Source organism: Ranitomeya imitator, chromosome 1 (assembly GCF_032444005.1).
Source record: "Ranitomeya imitator isolate aRanImi1 chromosome 1, aRanImi1.pri, whole genome shotgun sequence".
NCBI classification, from domain to species: domain Eukaryota; kingdom Metazoa; phylum Chordata; class Amphibia; order Anura; family Dendrobatidae; genus Ranitomeya; species Ranitomeya imitator.
Genome location: NC_091282.1, coordinates 896,441,243 through 896,459,691, shown reverse-complemented (window position 1 = coordinate 896,459,691; position 18,449 = coordinate 896,441,243). Strand labels below are relative to the sequence as shown.

At 45.4% G+C, this 18,449-nt stretch overlaps 1 protein-coding gene across 1 annotated transcript in view; it reads left to right on the top strand.

Moving 5' to 3' along the window:
- Positions 1 to 16,172: 16,172 nt before the first annotated feature.
- Positions 16,173 to 18,449, top strand: part of LOC138658197 (uncharacterized) — a 91,423-nt gene continuing 89,146 nt past the window's right edge. Inside the window, exon 1 of the mRNA XM_069745711.1 lies at positions 16,173 to 16,322. Coding sequence (XP_069601812.1) covers positions 16,245 to 16,322 — 78 coding nt within the window. The 5' untranslated portion in view covers positions 16,173 to 16,244. The remainder of the gene's footprint in view (positions 16,323 to 18,449) is intronic.

Below are 18,449 nucleotides of genomic sequence, written 5' to 3'. Positions count from 1 at the left end.
GGTGGTCGCAGGACACATTGCCGGCTACACAGCTGGGGATCAGCTGACGTTACTGAAACCCAATAACACTGGGTCGTATGTTTTTACTGTGCAGCCTGCACTTCTGAGCCGCAACTGGCGGTGTTGGAGCCCAGGAATAGCAGTTCAGGTGGTAGAAAGATGAACACAGCAGGAGACCTGGATGACACCCAATTACTTAATCAGGCAGAGGAGTGGCAAATTCCTGCGAGATCCATGCCTGGTTCATTTTCAGGAAAGTAAGCCGGTCAACATTATTGGAGGATAGTCGCATGCGACGGTCTGTTAGTACACCACCTGCGGCACTAAAGACACGTTCCGATAAGACACTAGCCGCAGGGCAAGCCAGCACCTCCAATGCATACTGGCTTAGCTCTGGCCATGTATCCAGCTTAGAGACCCAAAACTTGAACGGGGAAGAGCCGTCTGGGAGTACAGTAAGAGGGCAAGCCATGTAGTCTGTCACCATCTGACGGAACCGTTGCCTCCTGCTAACTGGAGCCGCCGGTGATGGTGTAGACATTTGGGGCGGGCACACAAAAGTGTGCCAGAGTTGTGCCATACTGGGCTTGCCTTGGGCAGAGGCACTGCTTCTGCTCCCTCTTTGGGCAGAGCCTCCCCCACTGCCTCGACGCACTGAGCTGCTTTGTAAAGCACTAGCAGCACTCCTCTCAGTTGGACAGGAGAAGATGATGGAATTCACCAGTGTGTCGTGGTACTCCCACAATTTACGCTCCCGGGTCAACGCAGGGATGAGGTTTTGGACGTTGTCCCGGTAGCGAGGATCGAGGAGGGTGAACACCCAATAATCAGGCATGTTGAGAATGTGGTCGATGCGGCGGTCGTTTCTCAGGCACTGCAGCATGAAATCCACCATGTGCTGCAGAGTGCCAACTGGCCCAGAAACGCTGTCCCCTGCTTGAGACATGATCTCTGCCCGCTCGTCATCACCCCACCCTCGCTGTACACACTGACCACTGGACAATTGTGTCGCTCCCTCCTCTGGACGGAGCTCTTCCTCCTCCATTGACTCCTCCTCATCCTCCTCACAAATTGGCCCCTGCGTACCCCTTTGTGAGGAACCACGTGGCGCTGACTCTCCAGAAGCTGATGGAAAAGGTGACTCCTCATCCTCCACCTCTTCCACAACATCATCCCTTAACCCTTGCAAAGTTTGCTGAAGCAGGCAGATAAGGGGGACAGTCATGCTGACTAGTGCATCATCTGCACTTGCCATCCGCGTGGAATAATCAAAAGGACGCAAAACCTGGCAGACGTCCTTCATAGTGGCCCACTCTGTGGTTGTGAAGTCTGATCGGCGCTGACTGCGACTTCTTTGCGCCTGATGCAGCTGGTACTCCATAACTGCTTGCTGCTGCTCACACAACCGCTCCAACATATGTAACGTGGAATTCCACCGGGTAGGTAGGTCACATATGATGCGGTGTTCCGGAAGGCGGAATCGGCGCTGCAGAGCAGCAATGCGGGATCTGGCCAAGCTGGAACGCCGCAAGTGAGCACACTCTAGGCGGACCTTGTGCAGCAGGGCATCAAGATCCGGATAGTCCCTCAGAAAACTCTGCACAACCAAATTGAGCACATGTGCCAGACATGGGATGTGAGTGAGGTTGCCAAGGGCCAAAGCTGCCACCAGATTTCGGCCATTGTCACACACTACCATGCCTGGCTGGAGATTCGCTGGCAGTAACCACACATCGCTCTCCTGCTTGATGGCATTCCAGAGCTCCTGCGCTGTGTGGCTTCGATGCCCCAATGAAACTAGTTTCAAGATGGCCTGCTGACGTTTGACCACGGCTGTGCTCATGTCGGTCATAGGTAAACGTTCACGGGTCCATGTGGAGGTGGACTGTGACGGATCCTGCAGAGAGGAATCTGAGGAACTGGTGTAAGAGGAGGAGTCAATGCGTACAGACTGGATTCCTGCAATCCTTGGAGTGGGCAGGACACGTCCTGCGCCACTCGCACGATCTGTACCTGGCTCAACAACATTAACCCAATGGGCAGTGAGGGAAACATATCGCCCCTGTCCATGCTGACTGGTCCACGCATCGGTGGTGAGGTGGACCTTGCTACTGACGGCGTTCAGTAGCGCATGTTTTATGTTTGCCTCAACATGCCTGTGCAGGGCAGGGACAGCCTGCCTGCTGAAGTAAAAGCGGCTGGGCACCTTGTACTGTGGGACTGCCAATGCCATCAAGTCACGGAAGCTGTCAGTCTCCACCAGCCTGAACGAGAGCATTTCCAGGGACAACAGTTTGGCAATGCCTGCATTCAGAGCCTGTGCTCGGGGGTGGTTGGCCGAGAATGCCCGCCTTTTCTCCCATGCCTGGACTACCGATGGCTGTAGAGTAGACTGGGAGTGTGAGGATGACTGGGAAGGTGGTGCTGTGGGTGGAATTACACTAGGTCTCTGGACAACAGTGGAGGAAGAGGCAACACGAGATGAAGAGGTGGTAGCTGCCGCTGTTGGTTGGCCTACGTCTTCACTGTGTTTCTGTAACTCCACCGCGTGCCTGGTCCGCACATGTTTCCACATATTTGTGGTATTGAGGTTGCTGACACTTTTATCTCTTTTTACTTTCTGATGACACAGCTTGCATTTGACAAAACAAATGTCATCTGCAACTGTGTCAAAAAAGGACCAGGCACTGCAAGTCTTGGGAGCGCCCTTTTTGGCTTTGGAAAGAGACAGGCTCCTAACGGGTGCCAAAGTGGAGGCTACAGGCTCCGCAGTCTTCCCCCTCCCTCTCCCTCTTTGGCCCGTAAGGGGAAGCTCTTCCTCAGAGCTGCTCCCACCACCTTCCTGTTCCTCACGCCACGATGGGTCAAGGACCTCATCATCTCCACTACCCTCTGCCACCAACTGCTCCTCCTGGGTAGTCTCGGCAGCACAGTACGCATCAGAAAGCGGCACCTGAGTTTCATCATCAGATGCGTACTGCGCTGTGGTCACCGGAGGCACTGGCCCACCTGCCTCTTCAGAGTCAGAGAGAAAAAGCTGTTGGGCATCACTGCACACTGCCTCTTCTTCCATTTCTCCAATGCTGCTTGGCTGGCCCCCTGTTTCCAAGCCAAGAGATTCAGAGAACAGAAGTAGAGACGGCTCCTGTCCTGGGCTCTCTGACTGCCTGGCCAATTTGGCAGGTGGTGAAGAGACAGATGGCTGCTCTCCAGTGCTCTGTGCCTGAGAGGATGTGGCACTAACTGAAGTCGATGCCGAGGTGTTAGCTGCCATCCACCCGACAACGGCTTCAATTTGGTCTTCACGCAGCAGCGGTGCACGGCGCTCTCCGACAAAGCTGCGCATGAAGGACTGTTCCCTGCTGAAACTGAGTGACGACGAGTCACCGGCGCCCGCAGCAGGCACAGAATCACCACGTCCTCTCCCTGCTCCTCTCCCTGCTCCGCGCCCACGCCCACGTGCCTTACTCCCTGCCCTCTTCATCTTGGTTGACAGATAAAGATAAGCAGAAAAGTACTAAGGCCTTAGCGTGCTTATTCCTGAAATGCTCCTCCTAACAGGTGTAAGAAACACTAATGTTGTAAAGTGTGGACTAAACTTTATTATTTTTCAAATGTGGCCTACACAAGTGTTAAGTTGTGTTTGGTGAACTTTACTTTTTTTTTTGTGCAGATCGGGCTACAGAGCTAGTTTAAATCACACGGAGACCGTGCAGACAGCCGTAAACGGCGCTGCAAGGCCAAAAAACCCTCCTCTAGGTTATCCTATGTAGTGTTTTTCCACTATTTAGCTGGAGACGGGTGGAAAGACACTAATAGGAATTTTTTTTTAAAAATTTTTAAACAGGCTGCACTATTTGAAAAAAAGGAAATTGTTTTTCAAGGTATGAGGCAGTAACGCACCCTGAGCTGAATCCAACCGGCTATGGCTGCACACAGACTACAGGGCGAGCTGCGCTCACACAGAGACCGTGCAGACAGCCGTAAACGGCGCTGCAAGGCCAAAAAACCCTCCTCTAGGTTATCCTATATAGTGTTTTTCCACTATTTAGCTGGATACGAGTGGAAAGACACTAATAGGAATTTTTTTTTTTCAAATTTTAAACAGGCTGCACTATTTGAAAAAAAGTAAAATTTTTCTCTAGGTATGAGCCAGTAACGAACCCTGAGCTGAATCCAACCGGCTATGGCTGCACACAGACTACAGGGCGAGCTGGGCTCACACGGAGACCGTGCAGACAGCCGTAAACGGCGCTGCAAGGCCAAAAAACCCTCCTCTAGGTTATCCTATATAGTGTTTTCCACTATTTAGCTGGATACGAGTGGAAAGACACTAATAGGAATTTTTTTTTTTTCAAATTTTAAACAGGCTGCACTATTTGAAAAAAAGTAAAATTTTTCTCAAGGTATGAGCCAGTAACGAACCCTGAGCTGAATCCAACCGGCTATGGCTGCACACAGACTACAGGGCGAGCTGGGCTCACACGGAGACCGTGCAGACAGCCGTAAACGGCGCTGCAAGGCCCAAAAACCCCCCTCTAGGTTATCCTATGTAGTGTTTTTCCACAATAGAGCTGGAGACTGGTGGAAAAACACTAATAGGAAATTTGAGAAAAAATGTGCAGCAGGCTGCACTAAGAGCAAAAAAGGACAACTGTGTGAGGCAGTGTGAACCCCCCCTGAGCTGAATACAACCGGGTATATGGCTGCACACAGACTACAGAGTGAGCTGCACACACACACACACACAGAGACCTTGCAGAACGCTGTTAAAACAGCGCTGCAAGGCAAGAGCAAGGTGAACAGTGAAGAACACACAGCGTTTTGCTAAATTAGCCTTTGGAAAGGAAAATAAAGCAATTAGCTATCTCAACTGGCCCTCAGTTAGAACACAGCGTCCTGTCCCTAACTGAAATCACAGCAGAGTGAGCGCAAAATGGCGGCAGCGTTTTTTTATAGTGCAGAGTGACATCATTTCAGCAGCCAATCCAAGCCTTGCCAGTACTTACATGCCCACCATGCTAAACAGGATGTGCCCACACTTCCAATCATTCCTCATTGGCTGCTGCGTTCAGTTTGAATTCTGGGAACTTCCGATTCCGGTATCCGATACGCGGGAAGTATCGGAATTCGGTATCGGAATTCCGATACCACAAATATCGGCCGATACCCGATACTTGCGGTATCGGAATGCTCAACACTACTTAACAATTGAAATATGTTCAAATACCATTGTACATGGATAATGATAACAATAATAATAATGCACAATCATTAGCTACTATGTAATTTGATTCTTTCAGGTTAATAGCTTCACAAAATGACTCAGTCTTTTTTAGGTGTATAAGCAGTGATTTTCGAAATGCATTATGTTGCCTGTCACACAAAGCAAAAAGAACTGCAACATTTGTTTATTAAAAATCGCAGAGAAATAAAAAGCTCATTGTAAATAAACCTTAAACTTATCTTTCCCTAGCAGATGACATAGAAGCAGCCAAAGCAAATAAATGTAATTGTAGGGAGCACAACAGTAGCCAGATGTTCCAATTATCTGAACTTGCCGATTATTCTAGCTGGAGAGAAGGCAAATAAACTAAGACTATTTACAATGAATCAGAGCTTAATGTCTCTTAACTCACCAATGTGCTGATTAAAATGAAGAATTATTAAAAAACTTATTTAAATAAATCTTTCCAAAGCTAATATTTTAATATCCTTTTTCCTTTTTAGATAGTGTTTTTCTTCTAAAAGATCTGATATTTTTTATAATACAAACGTTATTGTGCTGCTATCTGAATCTGACAGGCCTCCGTATCTTGCAAATTGGAAGTACAAATACAGCCTTTGTCCTACTACAATTGACATGTCACCAACTTTTACAGCTAATGAGCTCTTTACTGGATAAACGATGGTGTCAGAGGTTATCTGGGAGCTATCCCTACTGAACAGACTATAAATAATTCTTTTACATTGCACCTGATAGCTGTGTGCTGCCACATTGTCTTTTTTATTGCTACAGTAGACATGTTACCAATTAAATCATTTGATTTAATGGCAGGGATGGTGTTTCATTTGTTCTTGTAGTTGGATTTTGAATGGAAATACCATTCACAAGTTTTACTGTTTGATCTATTCACACGTTAACGTTATACTTCAGTATCAATACTCCCATCTCTGCACCTATAATTCTCACATTGATCTATAATCTACTTGCGTGCAAAAATATTCCTCTCCCAAAATTTCTATTTGTATTGCTTAAGGTACCTTCACACATAACGATATTGTTAACGATATCGTTGCTATTTGTGACGTAGCAACGATATCGTTAATGAAATCGTTCTGTGTGACAGCGACCAACGATCAGGCCCCTGCTGGGAGATCGTTGGTCGCTGAATAAAGTCCAGAACTTTATTTCGTCGCTGGACTCCTGCTGACATCGCTGGATCGGCGTGTGTGACACCGATCCAGCGATGTCTTCACTGGTAACCAGGGTAAACATCGGGTAACTAAGCGCAGGGCCGCGCTTAGTAACCCGATGTTTACCCTGGTTACCATGCTAAAAGTAAAAAAAAAAAAACACTACATACTTACCTACCGCTGTCTGTCCTCCAGCGCTGTGCTCTGCTCTCCTCCTGTACTGGCTGTGAGCGTCGGTCAGCCGGAAAGCAGAGCGGTGACGTCACCGCTCTGCTTTCCGGCTCACAGCCAGTACAGGAGGAGAGCAGAGAAGCAGAGCGCAGCGCTGGAGGACAGACAGCGGTAGGTAAGTATGTAGTGTTTGTTTTTTTTTACTTTTAGCATGGTAACCAGGGTAAACATTGGGTTACTAAGCGCGGCCCTGCGCTTAGTTACCCGATATTTACCCTGGTTACCGGCATCGTTGGTCGCTGGAGAGCGGTCTGTGTGACAGCTCTCCAGCGACCAAACAGCGATGCTGCAGCGATCCGTATCGTTGTCGGTATCGCTACAGCGTCGCTTAATGTGAAGGGGCCTTTACAGGGAATCTGTCAGTAGGACAAGCCGTCTATATGGGTATGCAGGTTATAGAAAGCTGAATAAAATGATCCCATGTCTAGTGTTGAGCATTCCGATACCGCAAGTATCGGGTATCGGCCGATACTTGCGGTATCGGAATTCCGATACCGAGATCCGATATTTTTGTGATATCGGGTATCGGTATCGAATCAATAGGGATGTGTAAAATAAAGAATTAAAATAAAAAATATTGATATGCTCACCTCTCCGGCGGCCCCTGGACTTCACACTGCTAAGCGGGAGGCTTCTTTGTTTAAAAAGCGTGCCTTTCGGACCTGTGAATGACGTCCCGGCTTCTGATTGGTCGCGTGCCGCCCATGTGACCGGCACGCGACCAATCAGAGGCCGCGACGTCATTCGCAGGTCCTCAATTCCTAGAATTAGCAGTTTTGTGAATGAGAATGACGTCGCGGCTTCTGATTGGCCGCGTGCCGGTCACATGGGCGGCACGCGGCCAATCAGAAGCCGCGACGTCATTCTCATTCACAAAACTGCTAATTCTAGGAATTGAGGACCTGCGAATGACATCGCGGCCTCTGATTGGTCGCGTGCCGGTCACATGGGCGGCACGCGACCAATCAGAAGCCGGGACGTCATTCACAGGTCTGAAAGGCGCGCTTTTTAAACAAGGAAGCCTCCCGGTTAGCAGCGTGAAGTCCAGGGGCCGCCGGAGAGGTGAGCATATCAATATTTTTTATTTTAATTCTTTATTTTACACATCCCTATGGATCCCAGGGCCTGAAGGAGAGTTTCCTCTCCTTCAGACCCTGGGAACCATGAGAATACCTTCCGATACTTGATGTCCCATTGACTTGTATTGGTATCGGATATCGGTATCGGCGATATCCGATATTTTTCGGGTATCGGCCGATACTATCCGATACCGATACTTTCAAGTATCGGACTGTATCGCTCAACACTACCCATGTCTTATTCCAGAGAAATCCACATTTTTCTTATTTGTAAATGACCTCTTCCAGGCTCTGGGGAGGAAGTTGCCTGGAATATAACTCTGCCTCCAGAGCTTGTTTTATATGAAGGAGGAGTTACCAGTGTGAGACAAGTAACTAACACAAAACAGAAGAAATTAAGTTCATCTTCATGCAAACACATTTTTTGGAGCTCTGCTACATCACTCTGAACGTAGGAGCTGCCTGTATCTCCCTGCAAAAAGATGCAATGAACTCAACGCATGCTATAGGTTCCCTGAGGATTCTCGTTTGATGAAACGTGTTGGGACGCACTGTGGGACAGTGCAGGGCATCCAAAACAGGGATAACTATGGTCTGCCCTTGTCAGGGCAGGAGTCTGGGGAGCCAGTATATATTAGCTATTTCAGGAATCTGTATGGCTACTATTCCTTTATTCCTGGAAGGACTTCTCAGTAATGAATCACTCCCTGGACCTAAATGCTACTAGAAATGGGTGAGAGAAATAAATATATTTTTACCTTTTTTGTATCTAATGGAGCTTTTAGTTTCCACTCTCATTTCTATCCTCTACCTAGTCTGCTTTACTAAATATAGCATTAAATTTAGGACAACTGTATCTCTAGCTGTCTTTCTATGACCACTGTCAATTTATCGGACAAGGTTTATTGAGATTGTATTGCTAATCCTCCTATGGTTGGCTATACATTGCAGATTATGATATTCAGTCCAGTCATTATATATTGCAGAATTGGATTTGTATATTGGTTGGAATGTAAACACCTTGAAAGGCATATAGAGTTGAGCTAATATGTTTGGAATTGGTCACCAATTCTGAATTTGCCATATTTGTGCCATACTGGTACCTTAATTGTGCCGAATTTATGCTTGATGATGGATTCCGAACATATCCATTAATTTCTACTCCCATTGTCTCCAATGATGTTTGGCTGTGTTCAGCGAATATTGCAAAAACAATAATCGGAACCGAATTTTGAAATATTCGTTCAACTCTAAGGGCTCATACTCACTTGCGAGAAAAACGGACGAGTGCAATCCGATAAAAAATCGGATTGAACTCTGACCAATGTTATTCAATGGGTGACATCTCATTTGTGATTTTTTTCTCAGCTAAAATAGGGCTGAGAAAAAAATTGCAGCATGCTGCGATTTGCTGCGTATCTCGGGCGAGACTTGCCAATGCAAGTCAATGGGTGTGAGAAAAAAAATCGCACAGCACTCGCACCATGCGAGTGCTGTCTGATTTTTACACATCGGTGTCCTTTGAAAAGCCTGCAATTCATGTCTATTATACAGTAAAATCATACTGACTGGTTAGAATAGAATAGATATATCACATAGAATACACACACATTATATATATATATATATATATATATATATATATATATATAGTACAGACCAAAAGTTTGGACACACCTTCTCATTTAAAGAATTTTCAGTATTGTCATGACTATGAAAATTGTACGTTCACACCTCCAGGCTATGTAAGGGCTATTTGACCAAGAAGGAGAGTGATGGGGTGCTATGTAAGATGACCTGGCCTCCACAGTCACCAGACCTGAACCCAATCGAGATGGTTTGGGGTGAGCTGGACCGCAGAGTGAAGGCAAAAGGGCCAACAAGTGCTAAGCATCTTTGGGAACTCCTTCAAGATTGTTGGAAGACCATTTCCGGTGACTACCTCTTGAAGCTCAACAAGGGAATGCCAAGAGTGTGCAAAGCAGTCATCAAAGCAAAAGGTGGCTACTTTGAAGAACCTATAATATAAGACATAATTTCAGTTTCATACTTTTTTGCTAAGTATATAATTCCACATGTGTTAATTCATAGTTTTGATGCCTTCAGTGTGAATGTACAATTTTCATAGTCATGAAAATACAGAAAAATCTTTAAATGAGATGGTGTGTCCAAACTTTTGGTGTGTACTGTAAATATATATATGCATATATATATGTATATATATATATATATGTATATATATATATATATATATATACTGCTCAAAAAAATAAAGGGAATGCTAAAATACCCCATCCTAAGTATCTCTGAATGAAATATTCCAGTTGCAAATTTTTATACATTGTATAGTGGAATGTGTTCAGAACAAGAAAAACATGACAATTATTAATTTAAATCAAAATGAATAAGCCATGAATGTCTGGAATTGGAATGATACTCAAAATCAAAGTGGAAAATCAAATTACAGGCTGATCCAACTTCAGTGAAAAGGCCTCATGACAAGGAAAAGACGCTTAGTATTGTGTGTGGCCTCCACGCACATGCCTCTATGACCTCCCTACTGTTCAATGCCTGGACATGATCCTGATGAGGCGGAGGATGGTCACCTGAGGGTTCTCCTCCCAGACCTGAACTAAAGCATCGGCCAACTCCTGGACAATCTGTGGTGCAACGTGATGTTGGTGGATGGTGCCAGACATGATGTCCCAGATGTGTTCAATCGGATTCAGGCCTGGAGAATGGGCGGGCCAGTCCATAGCTTCAATGCCTTCATCTTGCAGGAACTGCTGATACACTCCAGCCACATGAGGTCTGGCATTTTCCTGCATTAGGAGAAATCCAGAGCCAACTGCACCAGCATATGGTCTCACAAGGGGTCTGAGGATCTCATCTTGGTACCTAATGGCAGTTAGGCTACCACTGGCGAGCACATTGAGGGCTGTGCGGCCCTCCAAAAAATGCCACCCAACACCATTATTGACCCACTGCCAAACCGGTCATGCTGAAGTATGTTGCAGGCAGCAGATCCCTCTCCATGGCGTCTCCAATCTCTGTCGCGTCTATCACATGTGCTCAGTGTGAAGCCGCTTTCAAATGTGAAGAGCACAGGGCGCCAGTGGCAAATTTGCCAATCCTGATGTTCTGTGGCAAATGCCAATCGTCCTGCATGGTGTTGGACTGTGAGCACAACCCCCATCTGTGGATGTTGGGCACTCAGACCATCCTCATGGAGTCGGTTTCTAACTGCTTGTGCAGACACATGAACATCTGTGGTTTGCGGAGGTCATTTTGCAGGGCTCTGGCAGTGCTCCTCTAGTTCTTCCTTGCACAAAGGCTGAGGTAGCGGACCTGCTGCTGGGTTGTTGCCCTCCTACGGCTCCTCCACATCTCCTGGTGTACTGATCTGTCTACTGGTAGCGTCTCCAGTATCTGAACACTACGCTGACAGACACAGCAAACCTCTTGCCACAGCTCACATTCTTGTGCCTTCCTGGATGAGCTGCACTACCTGAGCCACTTGTGTGGGTTGTAGAGTCCATCTCATGCTACCATGAGTGTGAAAGCACAACCAACATTCAAAAGTGACCAAAACATCAGCAAGAAAGCATTGGTACTGAGATGTGGCCTGTGGTCCCCACCTGCAGAACCACTCCTTTATTGAGCGTGTCTTGTTAATTGCCAATAATTTCCATCTGTTATCTATTCCATTTGCACACTAGCATGTGAAATTGATTGTCAAACAGTGTTGCTTCCTAAGTGGACAGTTTGATTTCACAGAAGTTTGATTTACTTGGAGTTATATTCTGTTGTTTATTCTCTTGAACAGTGTATATATATATATATATATATATATATATATATATATATATATATATATATATATATATATAATTTTTTGAAGATTATTTGGTTTTAAAAAGATGGGGACAGTTGTATTTCACAATGCGATTTTAACATGTGCTTTTACATACAGAGAGCTGCTGTATGTGAAACCTCATCCCACGGTTTGCAGTATCATCTCTACGCCGATGACCTGACCTCACCTCCTTACTCACCAAATTCCCACACTGTCTGTCTGCTATCTCGGCCTTCTTTTCTGCTTGCTTTTTAAAACTGAACATGGACTAAACAAAATTCATCATCTTTCCCCCATCTCACTCTACCTCTCCACCAAACCTATCCATCAATGTCAATGGCTGTTCACTTTCCCCAGTCCCGCATGCTTGATGCCTCGGGGTGCTCCTTGACTCTGCCCTATCTTTCAAGCCACATATCCAAGTCCTTGCATCCTCCTGCCTTCTCTAACTCAAAAATATTTCCCGGATCCGTGCATTCCTTGACCACAAAACCACAAAAAGACTAGTGCACGCCCTTATCATTTCCTGCCTTGACTACTGCAACCTCCTACTTTCTGGCCTCCCCTCTACCACATTGGCGCCACTCCAATCCATCCTACACTCTGCTGCCCAACTAACCTACTTGTCTCCCCGCTATTCCCCAGCCTCTCCCCTATGCCAAGCCCTTCACTGGCTTCCTATCATCCAGAGACTCCAGTTCAAAACCCTTACTATGACATACGAAGCCATCCACAAACTGTCTCTTCCATACATCTGACATACATGGTCTCCCGGTACTTACCGACACTCAACCTTCGATCCTCACAAGATCTTTCTCTACTCCCCTCTTATATCTTCTTCCAACAACCGCATCCAAGACTTCTCCCGTGCTTCCCCCATACTCTGGAACTCTCTACCCCAAGACATCAGACTCTCACCTACCATAGAAACCTTCAAAAAGAACCTGAAAATTCATCTCTTCTGACAAGCCGACAGCCTGCAGTGATCCTCAACCTAATGAACCACCGCACAGCCAGCTCTACCCTCTCCTAGTGTATCCCCACCCATCCCCTGCAGACTGTGAGTCCTCGCGGGCAGAGTCCTCCCTCCTTCTGTACCTGTTAGTGCCTTGTTTTGTGCTCATATTTATTGTATTTGTCTATAATTTCCCCCTTCTTCACATGTAAAGCGCCATTGAATAAATGGCGCTATAAAAAGTGTATAATAATAATAATGTTAAAATTGCATTGCATACGGATTGCATATGCATGTCTTATGGATGTTCCGTGGGAAAAAACGCATGAAAATCGCTTTACACTCGCATGATACTCGCATGACACTCGCATAGAAATCGGACCTTTTTTTTCTCACAAATGGGTATGAGCCCTAATAGGCAATATCATTATTGATATAGATGTCCGTCTTCTCGAATGTATACAGTTTACCTATATGATTATATAGTGTATATGATTGTATTTTTAGGCTTTTTATAATGCTTCTGGTGCTATTTCGCATTTATAAGCCTTTTCAGACAGCACATTTTCATTTTACATTTTATATTCCTATTAAATGTTAACTTTTAGATCTCACTATGCTGTTTTCAGTGCTGCTGTATTGCAACAATAATACAACACTGTCTACCTGTGAGACAGAAGCTGAGAGGAACCTGCAGATGTGTGAGGTATAATCACACACAGCTCTGCAGTGATATCAGGAGAGCAGAAAGCGGCCTTTACACATCACACTGGTAACTCACCCTTTATATAAAAGTTATCTTTTAGGCAGCACCTTCCACGGAGCCTGAAGGAGGTCATTTACATAAAAAGTGATAAAACATGATTTCTCAACAACAAGGCATCTGATAGGAGAAACACAGGTAGGACTTTTTCAGCAGTCTGTAACCTATATGTCACGGCTATCGGGTGACATACAGGTTACCATGCATACAAACCACGCAACAGTCACTTATAACTCCTTCAACTCTTCTTTTAATAATAATAATAATCTTTATTTTTTATACAGCGCTAACCTATTCCGCAGCGCTTTACAGTTTGCACACATTGTCATCACTGTCCCCAGTGGGGCTCACAATCTAAATTCCCTATCAGTATCAGTGTCTTTGGAATTGAGGGAGGAAACCAGAGTACCCGGGGGAAACCCACGCAAACTCGGGGAGAACATACAAACTCCTTACAGATGTTGTGCTTGGTGGGATTGGAATCCAGGATTCCAGCGCTGCAATGTTAACCACAGAGCCACCGTGCTGCCTTTTCATATGTACTCCTCTCCCACCATTAGCCATGCAGCAAATGCTTGCTCTGACAAGGATTAGTATCAGATTCCAGATTTTAAAGGGGAAGTAAGTGGCTAACCTAGCTCAGCTGTGAACACAGGGAGTTCCAGCATTGACGATTAACCCCCGTTCTGCCAGAAGAACTAAACACATTTAAAATGAAGGAGAAGTACTTCTTCTCAGTGCTGGAGTAGGAGAAATCAGATGCTGCAGTCTTGTGGCTCCACACTGTCACGGTAACCCCATGACAGTACCACCTCTTCTACGAGGTACCTGTGGAACTTCAGGATCAGGCCTATCGGCGAGTGCCACATGAAAAGCCCATACCAGTCTGGCCACATGAACATCAGATGCTGGTACCCACATCCTCTTCTCAGGACTGTACCCTCTCTAATGTACCAGATACTGAAGCGACCGATGAACATTATGAGAAGCCAAGATCTTCGCAATCTGAAACTCCAAGTTTCCATCGACAATGACAGGAGATGGTGGTAGTGGTGATGGTAACAAAGATGCAATGTATTTTTTGAGGAGAGATCGATGGAATACATTATGGATCCTAAAGTTAGGCGGCAAAGCAAGGCGGAATGCTATGGGATGGCTACGATCTTATAAGGACCGATAAACCTGGGACCCAGTTTCCAAGATGGAACTTTCAGCTTAATATTCCTAGAGGACAGCCACACCAAGTCACCAACACACAGGTCCAGACCCACCAAACATCTTCAATCAGCCACACTCTTATATTTGGATCCCATCTTCCTCAAATTATTGATAACCCTCTGCCATATGATAGTATTAGAAGATGAAAACCACTCTTCTTCCGGTAATCCAGAAGGGCGATTACTATTAAATTAACTAAACTGAGGATGGAACCCATATGCCCAGAAAAATGGGGACTTACTGATCAATTCCTGACAATGATTATTTACAGCAAATTCTGCTAATGGTAAATACTGTAGGTAACCCAGTCCTCCTGATTTTCATATACAAAACACCTGAGGTACTTCTCTAGATTCAGGTTAACTCGTTCAGTCTGCCGATTAGACTCCAGGTGAAAAGTGGAAGAAAAAACAAATGAATCCACAGACAGGTGCACAATGCCCTCCAAAACTTAGAAACAAACTGCACCCCATGATCAGAAACAGTATCGGTCAGGATCCCATGCAATTTAATTATTTTCCTGATGAAAACGGCATTTGGTAAAGCTGGTAAAGCGATAAAATTAGACATTTTACTGAGTCTATCTACCACCACCAGTATTACAGTATTCCCTTCTGACATGGGAAGATCTGTGATAAAATCAACCAACAAGTGAGTACAAGGTCTACTGGGAATCTCCAATGGTTGGAGAGCCTCTGACAGGTGAGTAACAGAGGTCTTAAAATGCGCATAGACGCTGCAGGCGGCTACATACTCCCGGACATCCTGATTAGCACCTGGCCACCAAAAATGCAGAGTAAGCAGATCAATGATGGCTTTATTACCAGGGTGTCTGGCTCCCTGGAGGTGCGAGATTACTATCCGCACACGTTGCTCCTGTGTACCTGAGGAAACTGGACGTAACCTGAAGTACAGTTTACAGGCCTCCAAGAACACAGCAAACTTGTCATGCCCCCAAGAGAACCTGTCAAGCAACACGATCATGGCCTCCACTATGGTTTGCTGGGGAGATAGGAGTCACACACCAGATGTATCAGGGTGCTGCAAAACCACCATATATAAATCTGCCACCTCCAGACTGAGCTTCCGCAGTTGCCCTGTCAGAGTTGCAATTAAATCCATAATGGATTAGGAAAATTATTGTGGTCGGAGCAAATGTCACAGCACAGCTGTCAGGTGACCCGGGAACATGGGCACTTTCCCTCTCCATAACACTAGGGGGCCCCCCAGCTCACCCTGCTCCTCGGGATACTTCAGATAGCAAAGATGCTGGGGCCTCCTCCCTTGCCTTATCTCCTGAGTTAGCCCTCCATCTGTTCTCTTCCCCCACCCAGGGAAGAGGGGTGCTACTGTTCATCATAGTACACCAACCCGACAAACAAGGCAACACAAACAAGCTCCAGGCATTCAAAATATTCACTCATATATAACAGAGGAATGCATAGTGGTGTAAAGGTAGGGTAATAAACCAAAACAGAGAAGGATAAGGAATTACCACACATACAAACCAAGCAACAGTCACTAATAACTCCTTCAACTCTCTTTCTCATATGTACTCCTCTCCCACGGTTAGCCATGCAGCAAATACTTGCTCTGACAAGGATTAGTATTAGAGTCCAGATTATAAGGGGAAGGGAGTGGCTAACCAAGATCAGCTGTGAACACAAGGATTTCCAACATGGCCGATTAACCCCTGTTCTGCCAGAAGAAATAAACACATTTAAAATGAAGGAGAAGTGCTATTTCTCAGTGCCACGGGAGGAACAATCAGACGCTGCAGTCTTCTGGCTCCACACAGTTGCGGTAAGCCCGTGACACTGTATGGCCATATTAATAGTTAAAAATGAGAGAATTCATCGCACACTCTGTGCAGTGCTTCTCCTATTTTAGCTTGATTGACAGCGCTTGCTTGCCCAGATTGAGCGCTGCCTGAGTAAAATCCCTAGCCCTGTGCATTCACTCATATGGAATACAAGTTTTTTTTGTACCACTAAAGAAGTAAAATCTTAACTGCAGGTATGAGTTTTATATGTGCTAAAGCTCCTATAGGACTGTATAAGTAATTTAAATTGCATTTTCAGGTTGACTGACTCCTTTTATTTATGTGAAAAACTATAGAATAATTTGCCATATTTGGATAAATAGAAAGTAATTGCAACTAAAGAAAGGAAGAGGGATGAAAAGTTCTAAATCACTGACATTTTAGATATTTCATCTACAGATTAATATAAATTGAAATATGAACGTAAATGTAAATATATTTACATATTCCAATATATGAAGGACTGGGGTCAGCAGAGAGCAAACTGATCAAAAGCTGATAAGTTGAAAAGACATTCAATATTATTTAATATAACATGATATGTAATTTAATATTGCGACAACATTTAGCAAAAATTTAAACTCATTAAGGGTAAGAAAATTAGACAAAAGTACATCTTTCAGTTTCCTATAAATGGCTAATACAGTTAATCAAGCACTTAATCCCTATAGATTGGTAACTGTATTTTGTTACTATAATTTATTTCAAGTTCTTGGAACTGCAGTTTTATTAACATTTATTACCTGAAGACATTAAAATCAGGTACAACGAAGAAGCTTAATATTGTGTGTGCCAAAGTATTTATAGGATGTACTTGTACCAAGATTTTGTAGATATGAAACTTTAATGTAGCTTTCAATTCATTGAGAAATAAAACAAATTTCCAGAAAGAAACTTTATATATTTTGTTGGAAATCAGATAACTTCGAATTCTGAGAAAGATGCAAGATTTTGAACTATTGATAGAAAATAAATCATTGGAGCCAAAAACTTTTGAATTTTGTAACAATTTTTCTGAAAATTTGGATTTTTTTTTACCATGTTCACCAAATGCTAAAAGTGACCTGCCACTACAATTCTCCAGGTCATTACGAGTTCATAGACACCAAGCATATCTAGATTATTTTTTATATAAGTGGTGAAAAAAAATCCAAAGTTTGGTAAAAAAATAAAAAATAATTGCGTCATTTTCCAATACCCATAGCGTCTCCTCCATTTTTCGTGATCTTGGGTTGGGTGAGCTTATTTTTTGTGCGCCGAGCTGATGTTTTTAACCCCTTCCCGACCTGTGACACAGCGTATGCGTCATGAAAGTCGGTGCCAATCCGACCTGTGACGCATATGCTGTGTCACAGAAAGATCGCGTCCCTGCAGATCGGGTGAAAGGGTTAACTCCCATTTCACCCGATCTGCAGGGACAGGGGGAGTGGTAGTTTAGCCCAGGGGGGGTGGCTTCACCCCCTCGTGGCTACGATCGCTCTGATTGGCTGTTGAAAGTGAAACTGCCAATCAGAGCGATTTGTAATATTTCACCTAAAAAAATGGTGAAATATTACAATCCAGCCATGGCCGATGCTGCAATATCATCGGCCATGGCTGGAAATACTAATGTGCCCCCACCCCACCCCTCCGATCGCCCCCCCAGCCCCCCGATCTGTGGCCCGCTCCCCTCCGTCCTGTGCTCCGCTCCCCCGTCCTCCTGTCCGCTCCCCCCGTGCTCCAATCACACCCCCCGCGCTCCAATCAAACCCCCCCGCACTCCGATCCCCCCCCGTGCTCCGAACCACCCCCCCTGCACACCGATCCCCCCCCCCTGCACACCGATCCACCCGCCCGCACACCGATCACTCTCCCCCATGCTCCGATCCCTCCCCCCCCGTGCTCCGACGCCCCCCCGTGCCCTGATCTCCCCCCCCTGTGCCCTGATCTCCCCCCCTTATACTTACCGATCCTGGCGGGGTCCGTCAGTCTTCTTCCCCGAGCGCCGCCATGTTCCAAAATGGCGGGCGCATGCGCAGTGCGCCCGCCGAATCTGCCGGCCGGCAGATTCGTTCCAATGTGAATTTTGATCACTGTGATATAATCTATCACAGTGGTCAAAATAAAAA